The following is a 17,880-nucleotide window of genomic DNA, read 5'->3' on the forward strand; positions in this document are numbered from 1 at the left end:
TATCTTTTCCCATTCCGTTGGTTGCCTTTTAGTTTTGTTGATTGTTTCCTTTGCAGTGCAGAAGCTTTTTATCTTGATGAGGTCCCAATAGTTCATTTTTGCTTTTAATTCCCTTGCCTTTGGATATGTGTCGAGTAAGAAATTGCTGCAGCTGAGGTCAAAGAGGTTTTTTCCTGCTTTCTCCTCTAGAGTTTTGATGGTTTCCTGTCTCACATTCAGGTCCTTCATCTATTTTGAGTTTATTTTTGTGAATGGTGTAAGAAAGTGGTCTAGTTTCATTCTTCTGCATGTTGCTGTCCAGTTCTCCCAGCACCATTTGCTAAAGAGACTCTCTTTCTTCCATTGGATGCTCTTTCCTGCTTTGTCAAAGATTAGTTTGCCATACATTCGTGCGTCCAATTCTGGGTTCTCTATTCTATTCCATTGGTCTATGTGTTTTTGTGCCAATACCATACTGTCTTGATGATTACAGCTTTGTAGTAGAGGTTTTATTTTTTCTCAATATTGCAGTAAAATGTTAGTTATCTCTATGTTAACTGTACTGGAATTAAAATTAAAAAAAAAACAATGTTTTTTTTTATCTTGATTGCTGAGTTTTTTGACATCCCTTTAAATTTTGCACCCAAGGCAAGTGCCTCACTTGCCTTATCTTAATCCTAGCTCCGGTTGGGTCTGTCTGTTTTTTTTTTTTTTTCTTTCTGGTCTTAAAATCCTTGCCTTTAACGTGGGTTTTTAGTCATTTACACTCTATGGAGTTATTGATATGGTCAGATTAAGTTCTATGATATGTTTTCTATTTGTTCCTTCTGGGTTTTGATCCTCCGTTCCTCCTTTCCCACCTTCTTTTGAGTTAAAATATATTTTAATATTCAATTGTTATTTTATTTTTTAAAATTTAGAAAGAGAGAGGGTGTGAGCAGGGGAAAGGGGCAGAGGGAGAGAGGGAGAATCTCAAGCAGGCTCCATTCTCAGCGTGGAGCCTGACACAGGGCTCCATCCCACGACCCTGGCATCATGACCTGAGCTGAAATCAAGAGTTGAATGCTCAACCAACTGAGCCACCCAGGCGCCCCTCAATTGTTATTCTTCTATTGGCTTGTCACCTGTGCATGTTTTCATTATTTTCTTTAGAGGTGACCTTGGTGATTACAAAATGCATCCTTATGATGCAAATGAAATTTAACATTGCACCATTTCACATGAGATGCAAAACCCCTGCAATAGTATAGTTTCTTTTCCCAAGCCTTGTCCTTTGTGTCATTGTTATGTATATTATATCTTCTTGCAGTATAAATTCCACAATTCAGCTTGATCCTCCTTTTTTTTTTTTAAGTAAACTCTATGCTAGATGTGGGGCTTGAACTTAGGACCCTGAGATCAAGAGTTGCATGCTCTACTGACTGAGCCAGTTGGGCACTCCAGTTTGATCCTCTTGAGACAGGTTTTAAGGATATTTTAGAGAGGATCTACAGTAACCCTTACTCTTGCTAGGTCTGGCTGAAGTGGCTTACTGTTAAGGCATGGTCCTTCTGGGGTGTTTGTTTCTTGTTTGAGGTATTGGATGAGGACTCTCCACTCAGGCTGGTCAAAAGACCTGTGTCTCCCAGAACTGTGCAAGCATCCATTCAGCTCATGGAATCCCAGGACTGATCTCTGCTTGGCCTCCCAGTGTCTCACTATAAGCCTGCACAGCCTAGTATTTGGCCGCAAACCTACAGCAATGCCTCTGGTGATTTTTGGGAAGTTGGCCTCTAAAAACCTCCTTTCTCTCCAGTAGAGTGAAATCCCAGCATTCCCGCAATCTGGTCTGTCCCAGCCCCCCATCTCAGCTATATTGCTGTCCTCTCCCTACATTCTATGTCCCTACAGGCAGGTCCTGAAAATGACCCAGGTGGAAAGAAGATACAGTCCAGGCTCACTGCAAGCTTTGCTTCTCCTGGCCATCACATTCCATCCAGTGGAGCAGAGGACACCAGAGAGCCTTGATAAACATATCTGTAGAATGATACCAGCTTTGGTCTCAGGGATCCCCCCAAATAAAAAGCCAGCATTGACAGATGGAGACGAAAATAACTGTTTGCTTAAATATACAACCAGTCTTTCCTTGTCTTATTGATCTTGACACTTGAAGAATATGGGTAAAATATTTTGCAGGATGTCCCCTGATTTGGTTTTCTCTGCTCTTTTCTCGTGATTACACAGGGGTTATGGTGTTTTGAGGAAGAGTACAAAGAAAGTGAAATGCCCTTCTCACTGCATCACATCAGGGGGTACATGACAGCAATGTGTCATATAACCGGTGATGTTAACTCATCTCTTGGTTAAGGCGGTGTCTGCCAGGTTTCTCCATGGCGAAGTTACTATTTTTCACTTTCTGTACTCTTGTCATTAGGAGCAAGTGACTGAGTCCAGCTTGTATTCAAGAGGAAGGGAATTAAGCTCCAAGTCCTGGCAGTGGGGAATTAAATATTGAATATTTTGGAGGTGATACTTTAAGGCTGTGCAACTATGGTGTTCACCTTAAAGTTTTAAAATTTTTATTGAACAAAAAATTTTTGTAATGTTTTTATTCTTGAGAGAGAGAGAGCGCGAGAGAGCACGAGTGGGGGGAGGGGCAGAGAGAAAGGGAGAAACAGAATCTGAGGCAGGCTCCAGGCTCTGAGCTGTCAACACAGAGCCCGATGCAGGGCTCGAACCCACGAACCGCAAGATCATGACCTGAGCTGAAGTCGGACGCTTAACCAACTGAGCCACCCAGTCGTCCCATAATTAAAAAATTTGATTATACTTGACACATTTCTTTTTCTTCACCTTAAAGTTTTGCCCACTAATTTTAGCATTTAGTGGATTAGGTCTGCAGCAATTAAGACTGATATTTTAATGGTAATTTTATATTTCCCTTATTCCTTCTCTATTTATTATTTAGAATTATTTTTTAAATGTGTATTTATTTTGAGAGACACCGGCGGGGGGGGGGGGGGGCAGAGAGAGAGAGAGAGAGAGAAATAATCCCAAGCATGCTCCACATTGTCAGCACAGAACCCAACACGGGGCTTGATCCCATGAACCATGAGATCATGACCTGAGCTGAAATCAAGAGTCGGTTGGCTTACAAAGCATAAGAGACTCTTAAAAACTGAGAACAGGGGCGCCTGGGTGGCGCAGTCGGTTGGGCGTCCGACTTCAGCCAGGTCACGATCTCGCGGTCCGTGAGTTCGAGCCCCGCGTCGGGCTCTGGGCTGATGGCTCGGAGCCTGGAGCCTGTTTCCGATTCTGTGTCTCCCTCTCTCTGCCCCTCCCCCGTTCATGCTCTGTCTCTCTCTCTCTGTCCCAAAGATAAATAAATGTTGAAAAAAAAAATTAAAAAAAAAAAAAAAAACAGAACAAACTGAGGGTTGATGGGGGGTGGGAGGGAGGGGAGGGTGGGTGATGGGTATTGAGGAGGGCATCTTTTGGGATGAGCACTGGGTGTTGTATGGAAACCAATTTGACAATAAATTTCATACATTGAAAAAAAAAAGAGTCGGTTGGCTTAACCGATTGTGCCACCCAAGCACCCCTGTTATTCAGAATTCTTATGCATGGAAGAGTTGTCCAGTCTCCAGCATTTATTTACTTATTCAGTCATACCACTTATTTATATAACTACAGAATTATTGATATTTAATTTGGGACCACTATAAACTAACACTATCATTATTTTTTTGTTGCTCAAGTTGTTCCAGATTTGGCCATTGTGAGCTTTCAGGTTGGCTATTATATCCTTAAGACATGTTCCCATTTTTGGGAGGGGGGGGTACTTCCTTTCTTTCTGGGACTATATGATGTTCCAGAATCATCTTTTATTTTCCCCATTCTGGCCTTTAAAACCAGCCATTTCTCCAATGATCCTGGTTCCTTTTACTAGAGAATGGCATTTAGAAACCAAGATCTGGGTGCTAGAGATGCTCATTAGTAGTGTCTAGGCCTTCTCAGTGGACAGACTGAGAAACTGTCAGAGGAAACCAAGACATGATGGCTAAAGGCAACATGGTATCTGTGACAGGGAGCTGGGGAGATGGCTCCTCAGGGGTCCCTGCCTATGGATATTCCTGGTCTTTTGTACTCCCCTCCCCTTGAGTAACTTGATCCTAACCAACAAAATGCCTCACCTTTGAGATGTCACTTCCCGTGATTAAATGACAAGACACAGTAACTTCCATTTTGCTAGTTGGCTCTCTTGCTGGCTTTGACAAAGCAAACTACTATGTTGTGAGCTACCTCATGGAAGGAAAGGAACACAAGGCATGCTGACCGCCAGCAAGGAACTGAGGCCCTCGGTTCAACAGGCTACACAGAGAACCTGATCCTGCCCAACACCCTCCTCGCTTGTATCCTTGCAGGAGCCACTGGAGTAGAGGACCCAGCTAACAACCTGGATTCATGACCCGTAAAAACTGGGAGAAAAAGAGTGTGCATTGTTTTTAAGCCACTGAGATCGTGGTAACTGGCTACACAGGAAGAGATAACAAATGGAGTTTCCTTACTTGGATCCTAGAACAGAAAAAAAAAAATCACGGTAAAAAGTCAAATCCAAATAAAGTCTGTGGAGTTCCCGGTACTGCGCCGTTATTTTCTTAAAATTGATAAACATGCCATGGTTATGTAAGATATTTACATTAGGGAGAGCTGGGTGATGGGTACAGGAACATTAATGTCTGCAACTCTTCTGTAAATCTGAAATGATATCAGAACACAAACTTTGAAAAAAAAACACATCTGGGTGTTACAGGTCATGTTTACAAAATTCAAAAGAGAACATGGTAGATTCAAGGAGAAAAAAGTAAAGGTATCTGAGAGCCTCCAGTCTGGAGGAAGAGACTCAGCAACCAGGCCTTAAGGGTCAGTGTGATAGGATATAAAGGAGTAGCCAGTGTGGTAGTTATAATCTGCTAGGGGAGACGCAGGGCAGGCCTGATGCCTGCCCTGGGAAATCAGAGTTTGGTGGCAGAATGCCAAAACTAATATTTTCCTCAGCCTTCAAGAAGATACTTGTGTTTGTTTACCTCCATTTAAATCCCCCCCCCCACAAATGTCAACATTTGTTCCAAAATTGAATTGCTTGCCTGTTCCCCTACCTTCATGGTTTTTGTTTTTTGCCCTTTCAACCATCTGGCATACCTCTACTGTCTGCCAGGAGATAGCCTCCTACACTTCCTTGTTGCTTTCAAAAGTGAACGTGCAAGAAAATCTTTGCCTCCTCTGCCCTCAGCGAAATTCTTCAAGCCAGATCTAACTTTACCATTTAGCTCTTAATCCATTTACAGGTATATCTTCAGATAGTTAAATTCTGGCCCTCAGTTTCTTCCAACGTGAAATGGGAATAAGAACCAGCACTATCTTGACAAATATTCCTCAGATTAAAAAATTAGGCGGGGGCACCTGGGTGGCTCAGTCGGTTAAGCCTCTGACTTTGGCTCAGGTCATGATCTTACAGCTCGTGATTTCAAGCCATGCATCGGGCTCTGCTGTCAGCACAGAGCCCACTTCAGTTCTTCTCTCTCTGCCCCTCCTCCAATCGCGTTCTGTCTCTGTCTCTCAAATATAAACATTTATAAAAAAATTTAGGTGTAACACTTGTAATAGGAGTGTACCTGGCAGATAGTTAAGGACTGACTGCTTTTTCTTACAGGGTTTTCCTCAAGCCCCTCTATCTAAATTCTTGTGCCCATCTCACTTAAATTATTTTTTTTCAAAGAACCCTTCTTCTTCCTGGCCAACATGGACCATGCTCACTGTATAGTCAAAAGCAAGGACAGGAGACACTTTGCCAAAGTTAAAAGCGCATCAAACACGCCTAGCATTTATTATTTTAATCACAAACCTACAGACCCCTTAGCACACCCTCCTTGGGGCTCGACCCCAAGGACCCAAAGCTGACAACCTTGGGTGTATGTGGTAGGAAGGATGGGGATGGGCAGGGAGTGTCTCTTAATAACTCTGAAATGGGGAGGACTCCTCCAAATGGAGAACTGAGTGGAGGCTGGAGGTTGGAGGTGGCCTAGCTTCTGAGTGGAGGGTCAATAAAAAAATCAGATAAACAAAAGAGGGGTACATATGCTTTTGCAATCCTCCCTCCAAGCCTCTGCTTTGTTAGGGCAGGCTTCCACTTTTTCCTGGACTCAAGAACTCCCCACAAAGGCCCCTTCCTTCCTCCTGTTCCTATACAAAATATCAGAATGCTGGGGTGCTGGTTCTGGGAACCTGTACTTGGTACCCCCTAATCCCTATCACTTCCCCAAACTGCCCTTCAAGGAAGGAGGCAGGACTCTGCCCAAAGTTGAGGGTCTAATTCTCACTCCTGACCTAGGTCTGGAATGTTGGCCCACAAGATTTGAAGATTTGTCCCCTTCTCCAAGGTCGGCTCAGAGCCCTCCTAGGTTAGGTCCCCTTGGTCCCAGGTTAAGGCTGGGGAGCTTAAGTGCCACTCCCCCCTGCAGCGTGGAATGCTTGGATGGGATGTTGCTAAGGGACAAGGTCTGTGATTTCCACATGGTGGCCTGATCTTATGGCCTCCTCCATGCCTGAAATACCTGCGCTGGGCTGATCCTATAGGGAAGGGAAGGGGCCTGGCTCCTACATTGCTAGAAGGCCAGGACTGAGCTCCCAGGTGAAGGGGCTCTCATTCTCACTTCTGTTCCTTGGCTGGACAGGGTAGGGAGAATGGGAAAGAGGCAGGGCTTAAACCCCCTGGGTGGGACCTCTATTATTTTGACCCCTCTTCCTTGCCATGGTGGACTAGACTAGTGGTTCCAAGAGAGGGGATAGACCAGTATCTTGATACCTCCTTATCCCTGGAGACCTGGCTAGGAAAGTCCCCAAGTCTCAGGGGCCCAGCTCATCCTGTCTCCTTCTCTCACCTGGGCAAGGGTGGGTCCCATGGGGTGCAGGTGAGGCTGTGACCTCCAGGTGACAGGCCCTGATGTTACCACCTTCTCCATGGCTTAAATACCTTACCAGCTGGTATTGTGGGGAGGGGGCGGGGCCTCATCTGACTCCTCCTCCTTGCCTGGTTACAGGGGTGGGGCCTCATCTCTTCTCTTCCCCCAGAACACCTGGGCAGGGCAGTCTCTTGGGAGGGTGGGGGAAAAGGCGGGGCCTCATCCTGATGCTTGTCCTCCTTTCCTGGGTGAGGAAGTCCCAGGGGAGGGGTGAGGCCTGATCAGGACTCCTCCTCCATGCTGAAGCTGCTGCGGCGACTGCTGGCCTTGGAGACAGCGGGGGATACCGATGAGAGCAGGGGGTCGGAGGCAGCCCGCAGAGGGGACAGGGCACCAGACAGTCCTCCCACCACCCCCTCCTCCTCCTCCATCAGAATGTCCTCCAGCCCTAGATGGAAGGGGTCCCCCAGATCCCCCAGGTGGTCACTGGGAAAATGCAGGTCCAGAAGGGCATCCGAGGGTGGCGCTGGGGGCTGCTGATGGGGAGCACTCTGGGCAGAGCCCCCAGCTGCATGAAATGTTGCTGTGCCTGGCCTGCCCTCCTCCTCAACGTCCAGCTGCTCTGGTTTGAGGCTGTCAGAGGCAGAAGTTGTGGCCAGGGAGAGCAGCCCTGGGGTGGGAGGTACTGGCAGACCATGGATCTGTGCCTGCAATTCTAGCTCCTGCAAAAAGTAGGGGGTGGGGGTGGGGTAAGATGGGGTTCACACTTCCTCAGAGGCAGAGGAGTTTAATGGTGAAAAGGGCAGGCTGCCTGGGTTCGAAATCAGCCTCTGCCACTCACTAGCTGTGTAACTTTAGGCATGTTGCTTAACCTTTCTGAGCCTCAGAGTCCCAATCTGTAAAATGAGTACAACAATGGTCCCTGCTTCATAGGACTGTCGGGAGGACCAACTTAGTAAGTGGAGATAAGGCTCTCCTCACAGTGCGTGGCTGAAGATAAACACTATAGACGTTAGCCAATCCCCATCATTGTTCTTGTTAATGTTATGATTCCTATTTATCATCACCATCATGTGAATCGGGAAGCCCGGGGATCCCCCAAACATGCCAGGAAAATCCTGGCCGGTTCTTCCTCTGCCTCTGCCTGCAGGAAGCACCCCCCCCCCCCCGCCCCAATCTCTGCCACTGCCTTGTCCTCCCAAACCTGAATTCGGAGCTGCAGGCTACGGTTGGTTTGCTCCAGGGATCGCTGCCGGCTCTCCAGGTCTTTAGAGCGTTGCTGTTCCTTCTGCAACTTGCGGATATAATCCACAGAGGCTTTCAGGATGGTGCCCTTGTTCCAGCGCATCTCCCTGTAGGGCCCAAGGGGGAAGAAAGAAGGGGGGGGTTACAGACGGGGTCTCGGGAGCCGAGGGGGAATTGCACTAGGCAGGGCACCCTGCTGTAGGCCTAGATCTGAAAGGGGGGGTATACATCAAGGGTATACAATGCTCAGATGGAAACTCCCTGCCTGGAACATTCCAATGGTGCCCCATCACACCATGAACCCAGGAGGCCCTCTCTGACCTGATCCCTCACTGCTTCTTGCCTACATCCCTTGGATTCCTGTCACTACAGCTACACAGGCTTCTTAATGCTCCTAGAACTCAGAAAACCACTCCCACCTCAGGGGCTCCAGCCCAGCTCTGCCCTCTGCCTCAAACACTCTTTCCAAGACACTCAGATGGCTCCTACTTTACCTCCTTAGGATCTTTATTCAAATGTTTCCTTGTCAGTCAAGGCCTGCCCTGTGCCCACCCTCCTCACCCCAAGTTGTAACCCTTGCCAACATTCCCCCATGTTCTTTTTTTTTAGTTTATTTATTTTGAGAGAGAGAGAAAAACCATGAGTTGGGGAGGGTCAGAGAGATAAAGCAAAAATCCCAAGCAGGCTCCGAACTGTCAGCATGGAGTCCAATGTGGGGCTCGAACCCACAAACGGTGAGATCATGACCTGAGCCAAAGTCAGACGCTTAAGCAACTGAGCCACTGAGGTGCCCCTATTCTTTTTTTTTTTTAAAGTAAGGTCTGTGCCCAATGTAGGGCTTGAACTCATGACCCTGAGATCAAGAGTTGCATGCTCTACTGACTGAGCCAGCCAGGTGCCCTCCCTCCATCTTCTATTCTTTAATTTTCTCCACAACACTCATAATAATCACTCAGACTTTAGTTATTTATCTTGTTTGTGGTCTGTCTGCCTCCACTAAAATATCAGTTCCATATCAGGGATTTTTGTCTGTTTTGTGCCTCTGGTACCCTCACGGCCTAGCATGGTCTCTGATACAAAGAAGCTCAATACATGTCTTGAATGAATATAGGAAGCACTAAGTGAACAAGAAACTAAGTGCCTAGGGGTACCTGGGTGGCTCAGTCGGTTAAGCACTAGACTTTGGCTCAGGTCATAATCTCACCGGTTTGTGAATTTGAGCCCTGCATGGGGTGAGTTCGAGCCCTGCTTTGGGTGAGCTCCGCTTCTCTCTCTGCCCTTCGTGGGATTCTCTCTCTCCTACTCTCTCTGCCACTTGCTCACTTGTGCCCTCTCTAAAAAAATAATAATAATAAAATTAAAAATTAAAAAAAAAGAAGGAACTAAGTGCCTATGTCCTACGGGGACCAGAGGAGGCACACAGACTACAATGTCATGCATCTAAAATTTTAGGTTGATGACAATGAGGAGTATCAATCCTGTTCAGGGTGATGAAGGCTAGGTGGGAGACAGCCAGGAGCAGAAATGCTGGAAGGTTACGCCCCAGGAAGAACTTTAGGGGAATGGGGCCCTTGTCCCACTTCCCGCCAGCCTCCAGCTCCCCTAAGGCCCAGACTCACGGGTCACTGGACTTGGGGATAAGGGTGCCCAGCTCCTTGATCCTGTCGTTAATGTTGAATCGCCGGCGACGCTCAACTTTGGGGGTGGGGGGAGAAGAGTAGGAAAGTTGTCAATGGGCTGAAGAGGGAAGAGGAGGATTTGGGGGGTTGGGAGAGGCTGTTGCAGGGAGAGGTCCCCCAAGGAAGGCCAGGGTGTGGATTAAGGCAGGGCAGCACAGCACGCTGGCAGGGGCATATACATGCACTCACTTAGGTTGTGATTGTCTTTTTTCTGTCGTTCCTTCAAAAGGGCCTTGGCCTCTGTCTCTGGAAGAGAGTGGGAGTAGTCAGGGCCTCTGCGCACAGGAGAGAAAGAGGGCAGCAAGTGCAGCTGCCAGGGTGGGGGCGGGTAGGATTTGGTGGGTGCAGGCAGGGAAATGACTTTTTTAAAAAGTGCCACTTTTATGATTTTTTTTTAAGAAGCCCGGGTGATAGGTCATTTGTTAAAACCCAAGACAAGAGGAAATGGGGTAAAAGCAAGTCCAGGGTCCACGTGGAAAAAGAGGGCAAACAGCCCGTTTCTGTCTGCTTAGAGCCCTTCCCCCAGCATCAGGCCCACCTGGTTGATATAGGGCTCACCCCGGGGTATGGCATGGGCGCAAAGGGCCAAGACCCTGGCCCTTACCAGAGATCTCCCGTTTGATGTTGGGCAGCTCAGCAGGGCAGGAGTTGCTGACGGTGATGGCAGGCGTGGCCACGCCCTGACTGCTGTACACATCAAGCAGATTCCCTGACACAGGCAGCTGGGGGCAGGGAGGGCAGAGAAATGACGGTTGGGACCAGCCCCCAGGCTTGGCCCCTTCTCAGAACCAGGCTCCCAACCCTCCGCATACTCCAGAGACAATCTAATGCAAGGGCTGGCTGACTCAGCATGGGGAACCTTTCCTTCTCCTTCAAGGGAATTTCACAGAGCAACTCATAGGAAAGACAGGATCTAGGGTACCTACCCTGCTTTGCCAGGGGACCTGAGCCTGCTGGGCCTGTTCATCATGCCCCTGCAGGCCCTCAAATACCTCAGATCATCCTCTGAAGCCCCTCTCCCAAACTCTGGGATTGGCTCTGAGAAGAAATGCTGGAAAACCACCCTTCTCAGGTCTTTGATGGCTCCAAGGCAACATTCCAATCCGCTAGCCCCTCCTAGCAGAACATTCCAACTCAGCATTCTTTGAACACTCCAACCCAATCTCCTCAGACCTTGGGAAATTGTCATGGTAATGTTCCATCCAAAATCCAGCCTTCTGGAGAGTTCTAGCCCTATCTCTAGTCTTTTGCCATGATTACGTCGCACCACCTTATGTACATCGTCAAGCACCAAGCTCCTGACTCTAGTATCTTCCTACACGTTCTGATCTCTCAGGAGTTCTCATCCAACTACTCCACGAGCACTCACTGCTTTTATCCCAGCCTCAGTGTTTTCTCTCTCTTTTGCACTCTCCTGGATATACTCTAGGGCAACACACTAATCCTTAAGTAATTAGTCCCACCTCTTGATGAATTAGTCCCATCTCTTGAAACCCCTGCTGGTCTGCTGGACCCATGTAATATAAGGTCCCATTCATTAGCTGTTCCAAATCAATAAAAAATTCTGAGAAGCTGATGCCATTTTTATACATGCTTCTATCCTTCAGGTAAGTTAGAACAAAGTTACAGCCACTTGGTATGTCCCAAAGCAAGTTATGGGACTTCTGGAATGTTCCAGAACCAGAATGTTACAATTTATTGGTACATCCTTTGCTCTAGAGAGTTTTATCCCCTCTCTAAAAATGACCCAGCCTCTTGGCATGGTTCACTGAAAGAGATGTTGTACATTCCAATCACAAGGTTCAGCCACCCTATGTTTTATGACTTTTGATATGTTCCAATCACTACATGGTCTGGGTATGTCCCAATGACCTGAATCTTTTGGTACATTCAAATTGCTGCAAGAGTTCCATTTCTTGGTCCCTCCCACACTGAAGCTTGAGTGCTTGGGTATGCACTGATATTTACATGAAGTCTCCACCCTGCATATATCAAAATCTACAAGGTCTACCTCTCCATGCAGTCCAACACAAGGTACCAGGGCATTGGTATGCTCTATCTTCATCATACGGCCTCCTTCTCGATCTTAGTACAATCCAAAGCGAGGGTCTTATGTACACAGCCAGCATGGGTGTAGTCTCAGTGATAGAGGGATGCACTGATGTTCAGACCAGCCTCCCATCCCTGGGCCTCACCGTGCTGGGGAGCTGCAGCCCTGCAGTGCCTCCAGGCAGATAGCTGAGCATCTCATCGTTGTAACTGGATTCCAGGCTGATGATCTCATCAATGACATCATCAATCTAGGGGAATAAGTAAATATGGAAGAGTGTTAGAAGAAGCTGGAGGAAGGGGAGCATAGGAAGGTCGACTACAGCCACTTACCTCCTTCTCTGAGCTGGACCCGATGGTGAGTAGAGCCATGGGGCTGTTGGGAGCACTGCCGGTGGGGCCAGTAGCATGGGCAGCCTCAGGGGCAGGGAGGGGCTGGGCACTAGCAGCCCCCGGTGGTGGGGTGAGGGCCTGGGAAGCCAGCTTGGGGCCAAGTGTGGTGGACAGGTACTGTTTCACCTGCTGCCGGCGTGCCTGCTGCAGGTGGTAACGCGTCGGGTTCTCTAGATGGGTCTGCACCTGTGGGATAAGGGTGAGGAGGGATGGGGGGAGGCAAGGTAGGACAGGGGTGACCCTCAGCCCCAGCCTGACCCTCAGAGGTCATCTGTTTCTAGGCTCAGACCAGCAAACCAGGCCCAGAATCTGAGACCCCCTCCCCAAATACTGGTTAAGTCTCCTCCAGGACCCAAACTCTTTTTTTTAGAAGTCCCTCTGAGCCCCCAAGATCCACCCATGGTGGACAGAATCCCTCAGTTTCTGGAGCACTGTGTCACAGTCCCCAAGACCATCCCCCCTAGTCTCTAACACCACCTAAGACACCTGAGAACCATACATGGCTTCCCAAGACACCCCAATGGCAAAACTTCTAATGCATCACACATACATGAAGCCCTTCCTACAAAGTTCTTCCTGGGGTTACTTCATAGTCCCCAGGGCCCACTCGAGGCACTCACGACCTTCTGTGGTCCCCAAGACATCCTGTGGCTCCCAAGGACCCCTCACAACTCCACAACACATCCCTAAACACAATGGGATGCTAACAGCCTATTTTAACAGTAACTGGGACCTTCCTTAGAGCACCTAGGACTTTGCTCAAGAGCTACTAGGACCATTCCTCAGTCACTAAGAGACCCCTCCCAGGCCCTCTGTATGTCACCTTACCTTGAGCACCTCCCTGGGCACCTGAGCAGGGGGAGGACGGCCCAATGTGTGGCCCCCAGTGGAGACGCCGACCACAGAGATGGCAGGAGAGGCAGGTGCAGGACTGGGGAAGGAAGAGGCTGCAGCCTGTTCCCGACGCTCACGCCTCTCCTGCTCCTGGGCCTGGGCCCGCATTAGCTGCTGCCGCAGCAAGACCCGCGATGAAGAAGATGACGACATGGCAGGGGTCCTGGAGCCCCCTGCAGAAGATGATGCAGAGAGTGTAGCTGGGGTGGCTTGCAGTGATATTGGGAGGCTGTGGAATGGGAAATATGGGGCCACAGGTAAGCTAAAAGTCTCGTCCCAAGTCTAAGGAATCATAATGGGATGGAGTAGACACTGGAATTAGGCCCGTTTTCTGCCTTCGGAGGCCAAGGTGTGGAGGGGGAGACATAGGAGCCAAGCCTGGTCACAGCTTTCAGGGATCACAGTCTGATAGGGTAAGAGATAGGAGAACTCAGCCCAGTCCCAGCCCTCAGGGGTCACTGTCTGATGGGGGAGACACTGTAACTAAGCCCAGTCCCAGCCTTCAGGGATTACAGTCTGGTGGGGGAATTTTAGCCCTCAGTCCTTATAGTGAAGGCTGGATTTGGGCCTTTTCAAACACTGAGCAAAGATGCCATTGCTAGGCTCCAGGAGCAGGGTTCAATCTATTTAAAGGACAGCAGGATGCCAAATTGAGGCTGTGGCAGTACATTTGGATACAGAAGGCTCTTAAGCTCAACTTGGGGCTAAGATGCTCCCTGAGCTCCTGGTGATGGGCATCTGGATACAAGGGCAACTGCAGGCCTGTTGTCCTCCCCTGCCTAGGCCTCTAGTCTCAGGAGCTAGTCGGTCTTGAAAATCTCGAAGATTTCACAATCCTCTCTTCCTGCCCCTCTTCCAGGTCCCCTCCCCTCTCTTAGAGCCCAGGCCGATGACTCAGCACATTTAGACGTCCAAGCTTGGAGAAAGAAGATACCAGCAGGGGTTCCTCAAGGGCTGGGGTGGGTGCGTTTGTCAAAAGGAGGAAGGGGTGAGCAGGGGTTGTGGGTCTGGCTCCGCCCACCTGGGGGCTGCTGGAATGCTGGCCAGCCCAGGACTCTGGGCCTCTTAGGTTGGCTGCAATATTTGTGTATCAATGGGTATGCAAGTGGGGTGGAGGGGAGGCAGGCGAGGTCTTGCTGGAATCCTAGCTTGGCCACCTGCTTTCCTGTGTGACACACTGTTTCTTGCCCCCAATTTTACTGTCTGGAAAATACAGGCTGGTGAAAGGCTTGGGCTGGCACTGAGGGCCTCTGCATATAAAGAGGGGATGGTGGGGCAGAGGAATTGGGAGGGGAGTCAACGGAGACATACCTTGAGCGTGGTGGTAGGGGTTGGCTTTTGAGCTCGTAGAAGCTGTCAGGATCGAGGACGCTTTCTAACTCGATGTCAGCAACAATCCCAGATTCCGGAAGCAAAGAGTTGAGGCTGAGGGTGGAAAGGAAGTAAGGGTGATGGTCAGTGGTTGTATAGAGACCTCACTCCCCTCTGAGAGAGAAAGAGTGGGGAGTGGGAGGAGAGTGTCACATGCCAGGGAGAGGGGAACAGAGTGTCCCTTTCACAGGAGGCCACTCTGCTGGGTACCACCACCAGGAACTCTGAGGTCTTCCTCCCTCTCCACTCCCCACTCTCTTTTGCTGTTACCCACAGTCCCTTAGGATTCAAAATAGTAAGAGTGCCAGGATCCCAACTCCTCACTCTAACACAATCATGTGTAACAACCTGGGTTTGAGGAAAATAGAAATGGAGAATTTAGGAATGACAATTCACTTTGCAGGAGTCCTGACTTTGCATTCACAGCTCTTCCAGCCCCCACACCCCCTACTGTTGTCCTGACAGCTGAATGTGAGCCCACGTTTGTCTACACGCTTACAGCACGGTAGGGGCATCCTTCGGCATAACAGTCCATTGTAACACAAACTGAATGCATCACAAAGAACTGGGGTCGATGATTCACTTGACGGAAGGATCTGAGACTTTGCAAATGAGTGCCCCCCCTCCTCAGCCAGAGTTCAGGGGATGCCAATGCACACCCAAATACAAAATGGAAATATCAAAGGCTCCCCTCATACCAGCAATTTGGATTTAAAAGAGGAGGAATTTGGGTGGATGATCCGCTTATACAAGCATTCTTTTCTTGGCTTGTCCAGCGCTCTCCTGTTTTTTTGGATAGAACAAAACACACACACACCTCTAATACCAACACCCACTTGACACAAAATAAGAAGCCACGTACACCCCTACTTTTCAACTATTTCCACTAATGTGAAGATCCAGATTGTTATGAAGGCATCAGAAGACAGGGAAGCCTATCAGATGCAAAGGCTCCTGCTCAGCCCTGCATGCTGGGTGCAAGACCCTAGTGTGTAGGGGGCATTGACATGCACGTGGATGGATATGCATCCTGAATTGAGTCAAAGATTTAAAATTCTGAGATTGTGGGTGACTTCACTTGACAAGAATTCTCTCCCCTCCCCAAGGATCTGTCTTCCTTCCTTTCCTCACGCTCAGATGGGGACCTAAAACCACCCAGGAAGTCGGGAAGAGGAAGCTCGGGGAGCCGCTGAGCTCAGCACAATCCTAGGAAGAAAGCAGGCAAAGCCCTATCTCATGCTCACACACCCATTGCACAGAAGTTGGAAGAGATGGGACACTGGGGTGGGCAGGGTGTGGACAGAGAGGGCTGGGGCTTACAAGCCTGCTGATGGAGGTGAGGATGGGAAGAGGCCACAGAGGACCCACCCAGGCAGGGATGGTGCAATTGGTGCTCATTCCAGCTCTAGGGACAGATTCGAGATTGTTTCCAGGGTCTGAGAGACAGACTGGGAGAGGAAGAGAAAAAGAATCTATGTGTGAGCACAGAAGCCCGGGCGCGCACACACACACACACACACACACACACACACACGTGCGCGCGCAGGGGGTGATCAAGGCTGGCTGAGAGGCTAGGGTGGGTGGCAGCAGGAACGAGACCCTCCTCTGGGTTCCCAAATAAGGTCTGAGGCCTTCTTCTCTGAGCTAAGAGGTAGCACCATCTCTGTTGCCTCTGTAAGCCTCACTATCCCCCGTTCAAGCCCCTATGGGGGTGTGGGAAGAGGACTTTTCCACTATCCCTGGGATCTGACCCAGCTGGGTGGGTGGGCAGGGGTGAAGTTATTATTCTGGTCAAGTCTTGATGAATGTTCCTTCTCTTGCTCACTCACATACACTCACGAAGCCGGTCCCATGTAGCATATCTGAGATACCCCCAAATCCCTCCAGATTCATGTTACCCCTAAACATAGCTTCCAGCAACCAGCCACTGGGAATCATCCAGCAACCAGCGACCAAGAAAGCACTTCTGTCTCCCAGGACCCCTTCTCTGCCACTGAGGGGAAAAGTCCCTTAAAATCAGTGCCTCGCCTAGAGTACCCCCTTAAATCCATGCCTGACTGAAGGACCCCAAATTCAGCCTCAGTCCCCCAAGTTCAGTTACCCTAGACCAGGCTGTGGACACAACAAAACCTTCCTCTCTAAACCCCCAAATCGGAAACAGGCCTCCCTTCATGCACTTCCATGACTTCTTTAAGCCTCAGTCCAAGCAGGCCACCGACGGATTCCTTAGGTGCCCCCCCAAGACCGGCGCCCCGACGTCCTCCAAACCCAGGCCGAGGGCCTCCAATCCCAGTCTTGGGCTCCCGCTGTCCCCCCAGATAAGGCCCCCAGGAACCCCAGTAGGCACTACCGGCCCCAGGCGGCCCCGCACCTGAGCAGCTGGGCCGAGTCGGCTGGCCTGCGCTCCTCCAACAGCACGAACACGGCTCGAGGGCCTTCCGCGCTGGCCTCTACGCCGTCCCGAGCTGGCTCGGCCGCATGAGACATGACGCCCGGCCCCGGGCGAGCCCTGCCAGGCCGGTCGGGCCTCGGCCCGGTCCCCCTAACAAAATAAGAGTCCCCCTCCCCCCGCTCGCCACCGCCTCCTCCGCTAAGCCATGGAGCCAGCTCTGCGCGGGCGGGCGGCGTCGGGGCGATGGGATGGGCAGTGAGTCATCCCCCGCCCTGAACGGACCAACACCCCCCCCCAACCTAACCCCGGACGACCGCCCTCCTCCCCCTCGTCCTCTTCCCCCTCCTCTTAGGGCTGGGGAAACTCCACAGGAAGTGACCACACGGAGGATGGACAGCTCACCGGGCCACCCCCTCTGAGCAAGGCGGCCAATCATAGAGGGGTGGCTCTAGGGCCCGCCCTAAGCTACGCCTCCGACGCCGAGGGAAAACTAGATTCGGCCAGCCCTCATTCGGAGAAGGACGCATTTAGGCCACGCCCTCAGAGACAGAGGCAAATCAGCAAGAGGGAATTTTATTAAGCCACGCCCCCCTCTCAAAAGATCCCCCCCCCTCAAGATTTTTTTTTTTTAAGCCGCTCCTTGAGTCCTCTGCGCCTGCGCATCGATGGCCTGTAGGCGTGCAGAGGGTCTCCAGGCCACGCTTCTAGCGGCAGAACTGCGCCCCCTCTTGGTCAATATTCGTAATACCTGCTTCCCTAGACCGCGCTGCAACCTCCATCTGGCCGTGGCCTCCTCAGCCAAACCCAAAACTATGAGGCCTTGGCAGCTACATTCCCTGGACCAGAACCCCCCGCCTTTTCAGTACCCACTAACTAGCCGCCCAGCTGGTCCTCCCGGGAGCGCTGCGCCTGCTCTGTCACCTAGAGCGGTTGTTGT

General features: G+C 50.1%; 1 protein-coding gene across 2 annotated transcripts; it reads right to left on the minus strand.

Annotated features, from left to right (window-relative positions):
* Nucleotides 1–5,805: 5,805 nt before the first annotated feature.
* TFE3 (transcription factor binding to IGHM enhancer 3) lies at nucleotides 5,806–17,226 on the minus strand. Of its 2 annotated transcripts, none has more exons than XM_030305371.1 (10): nucleotides 16,923–17,226; nucleotides 14,492–14,605; nucleotides 13,115–13,409; nucleotides 12,227–12,472; nucleotides 12,040–12,144; nucleotides 10,449–10,566; nucleotides 10,034–10,090; nucleotides 9,785–9,860; nucleotides 8,125–8,272; nucleotides 5,806–7,642 (listed from the first exon to the last, which is right to left on the minus strand). In XM_030305371.1, the coding sequence occupies exons 1-10, from the start codon at nucleotides 17,036–17,038 to the stop codon at nucleotides 7,202–7,204; spliced, it is 1,716 nt and encodes a 571-aa protein (XP_030161231.1). In that variant the 5' UTR covers nucleotides 17,039–17,226; the 3' UTR covers nucleotides 5,806–7,201. The 2 variants fall into 2 exon arrangements, with proteins under 2 accessions (XP_030161231.1, XP_030161233.1); XM_030305373.2 differs by having other exon boundaries at nucleotides 13,115–13,353; nucleotides 16,923–17,225.
* Between the last annotated feature and the right edge of the window lie 654 nt (nucleotides 17,227–17,880).

This window comes from Lynx canadensis, chromosome X (genome assembly GCF_007474595.2).
Source record: "Lynx canadensis isolate LIC74 chromosome X, mLynCan4.pri.v2, whole genome shotgun sequence".
Lineage (NCBI taxonomy): Eukaryota > Metazoa > Chordata > Mammalia > Carnivora > Felidae > Lynx > Lynx canadensis.

Excerpts from the sequence above, each read along its gene's own strand:
- TFE3 (XM_030305371.1), bottom strand. The coding sequence starts at position 17,038 with ATGTCTCATGCGGCCGAGCCAGCTCGGGACGGCGTAGAGGCCAGCGCG. Across the intron at positions 14,606-16,922 it reads GACTCGGCCCAGCTGCTCAG|CCTCAACTCTTTGCTTCCGG; the intron begins GTGCGGGGCCGC and ends TTCCACCCTCAG. Across the intron at positions 9,861-10,033 it reads AAAAGACAATCACAACCTAA|TTGAGCGTCGCCGGCGATTC; the intron begins GTGAGTGCATGT and ends CCACCCCCAAAG.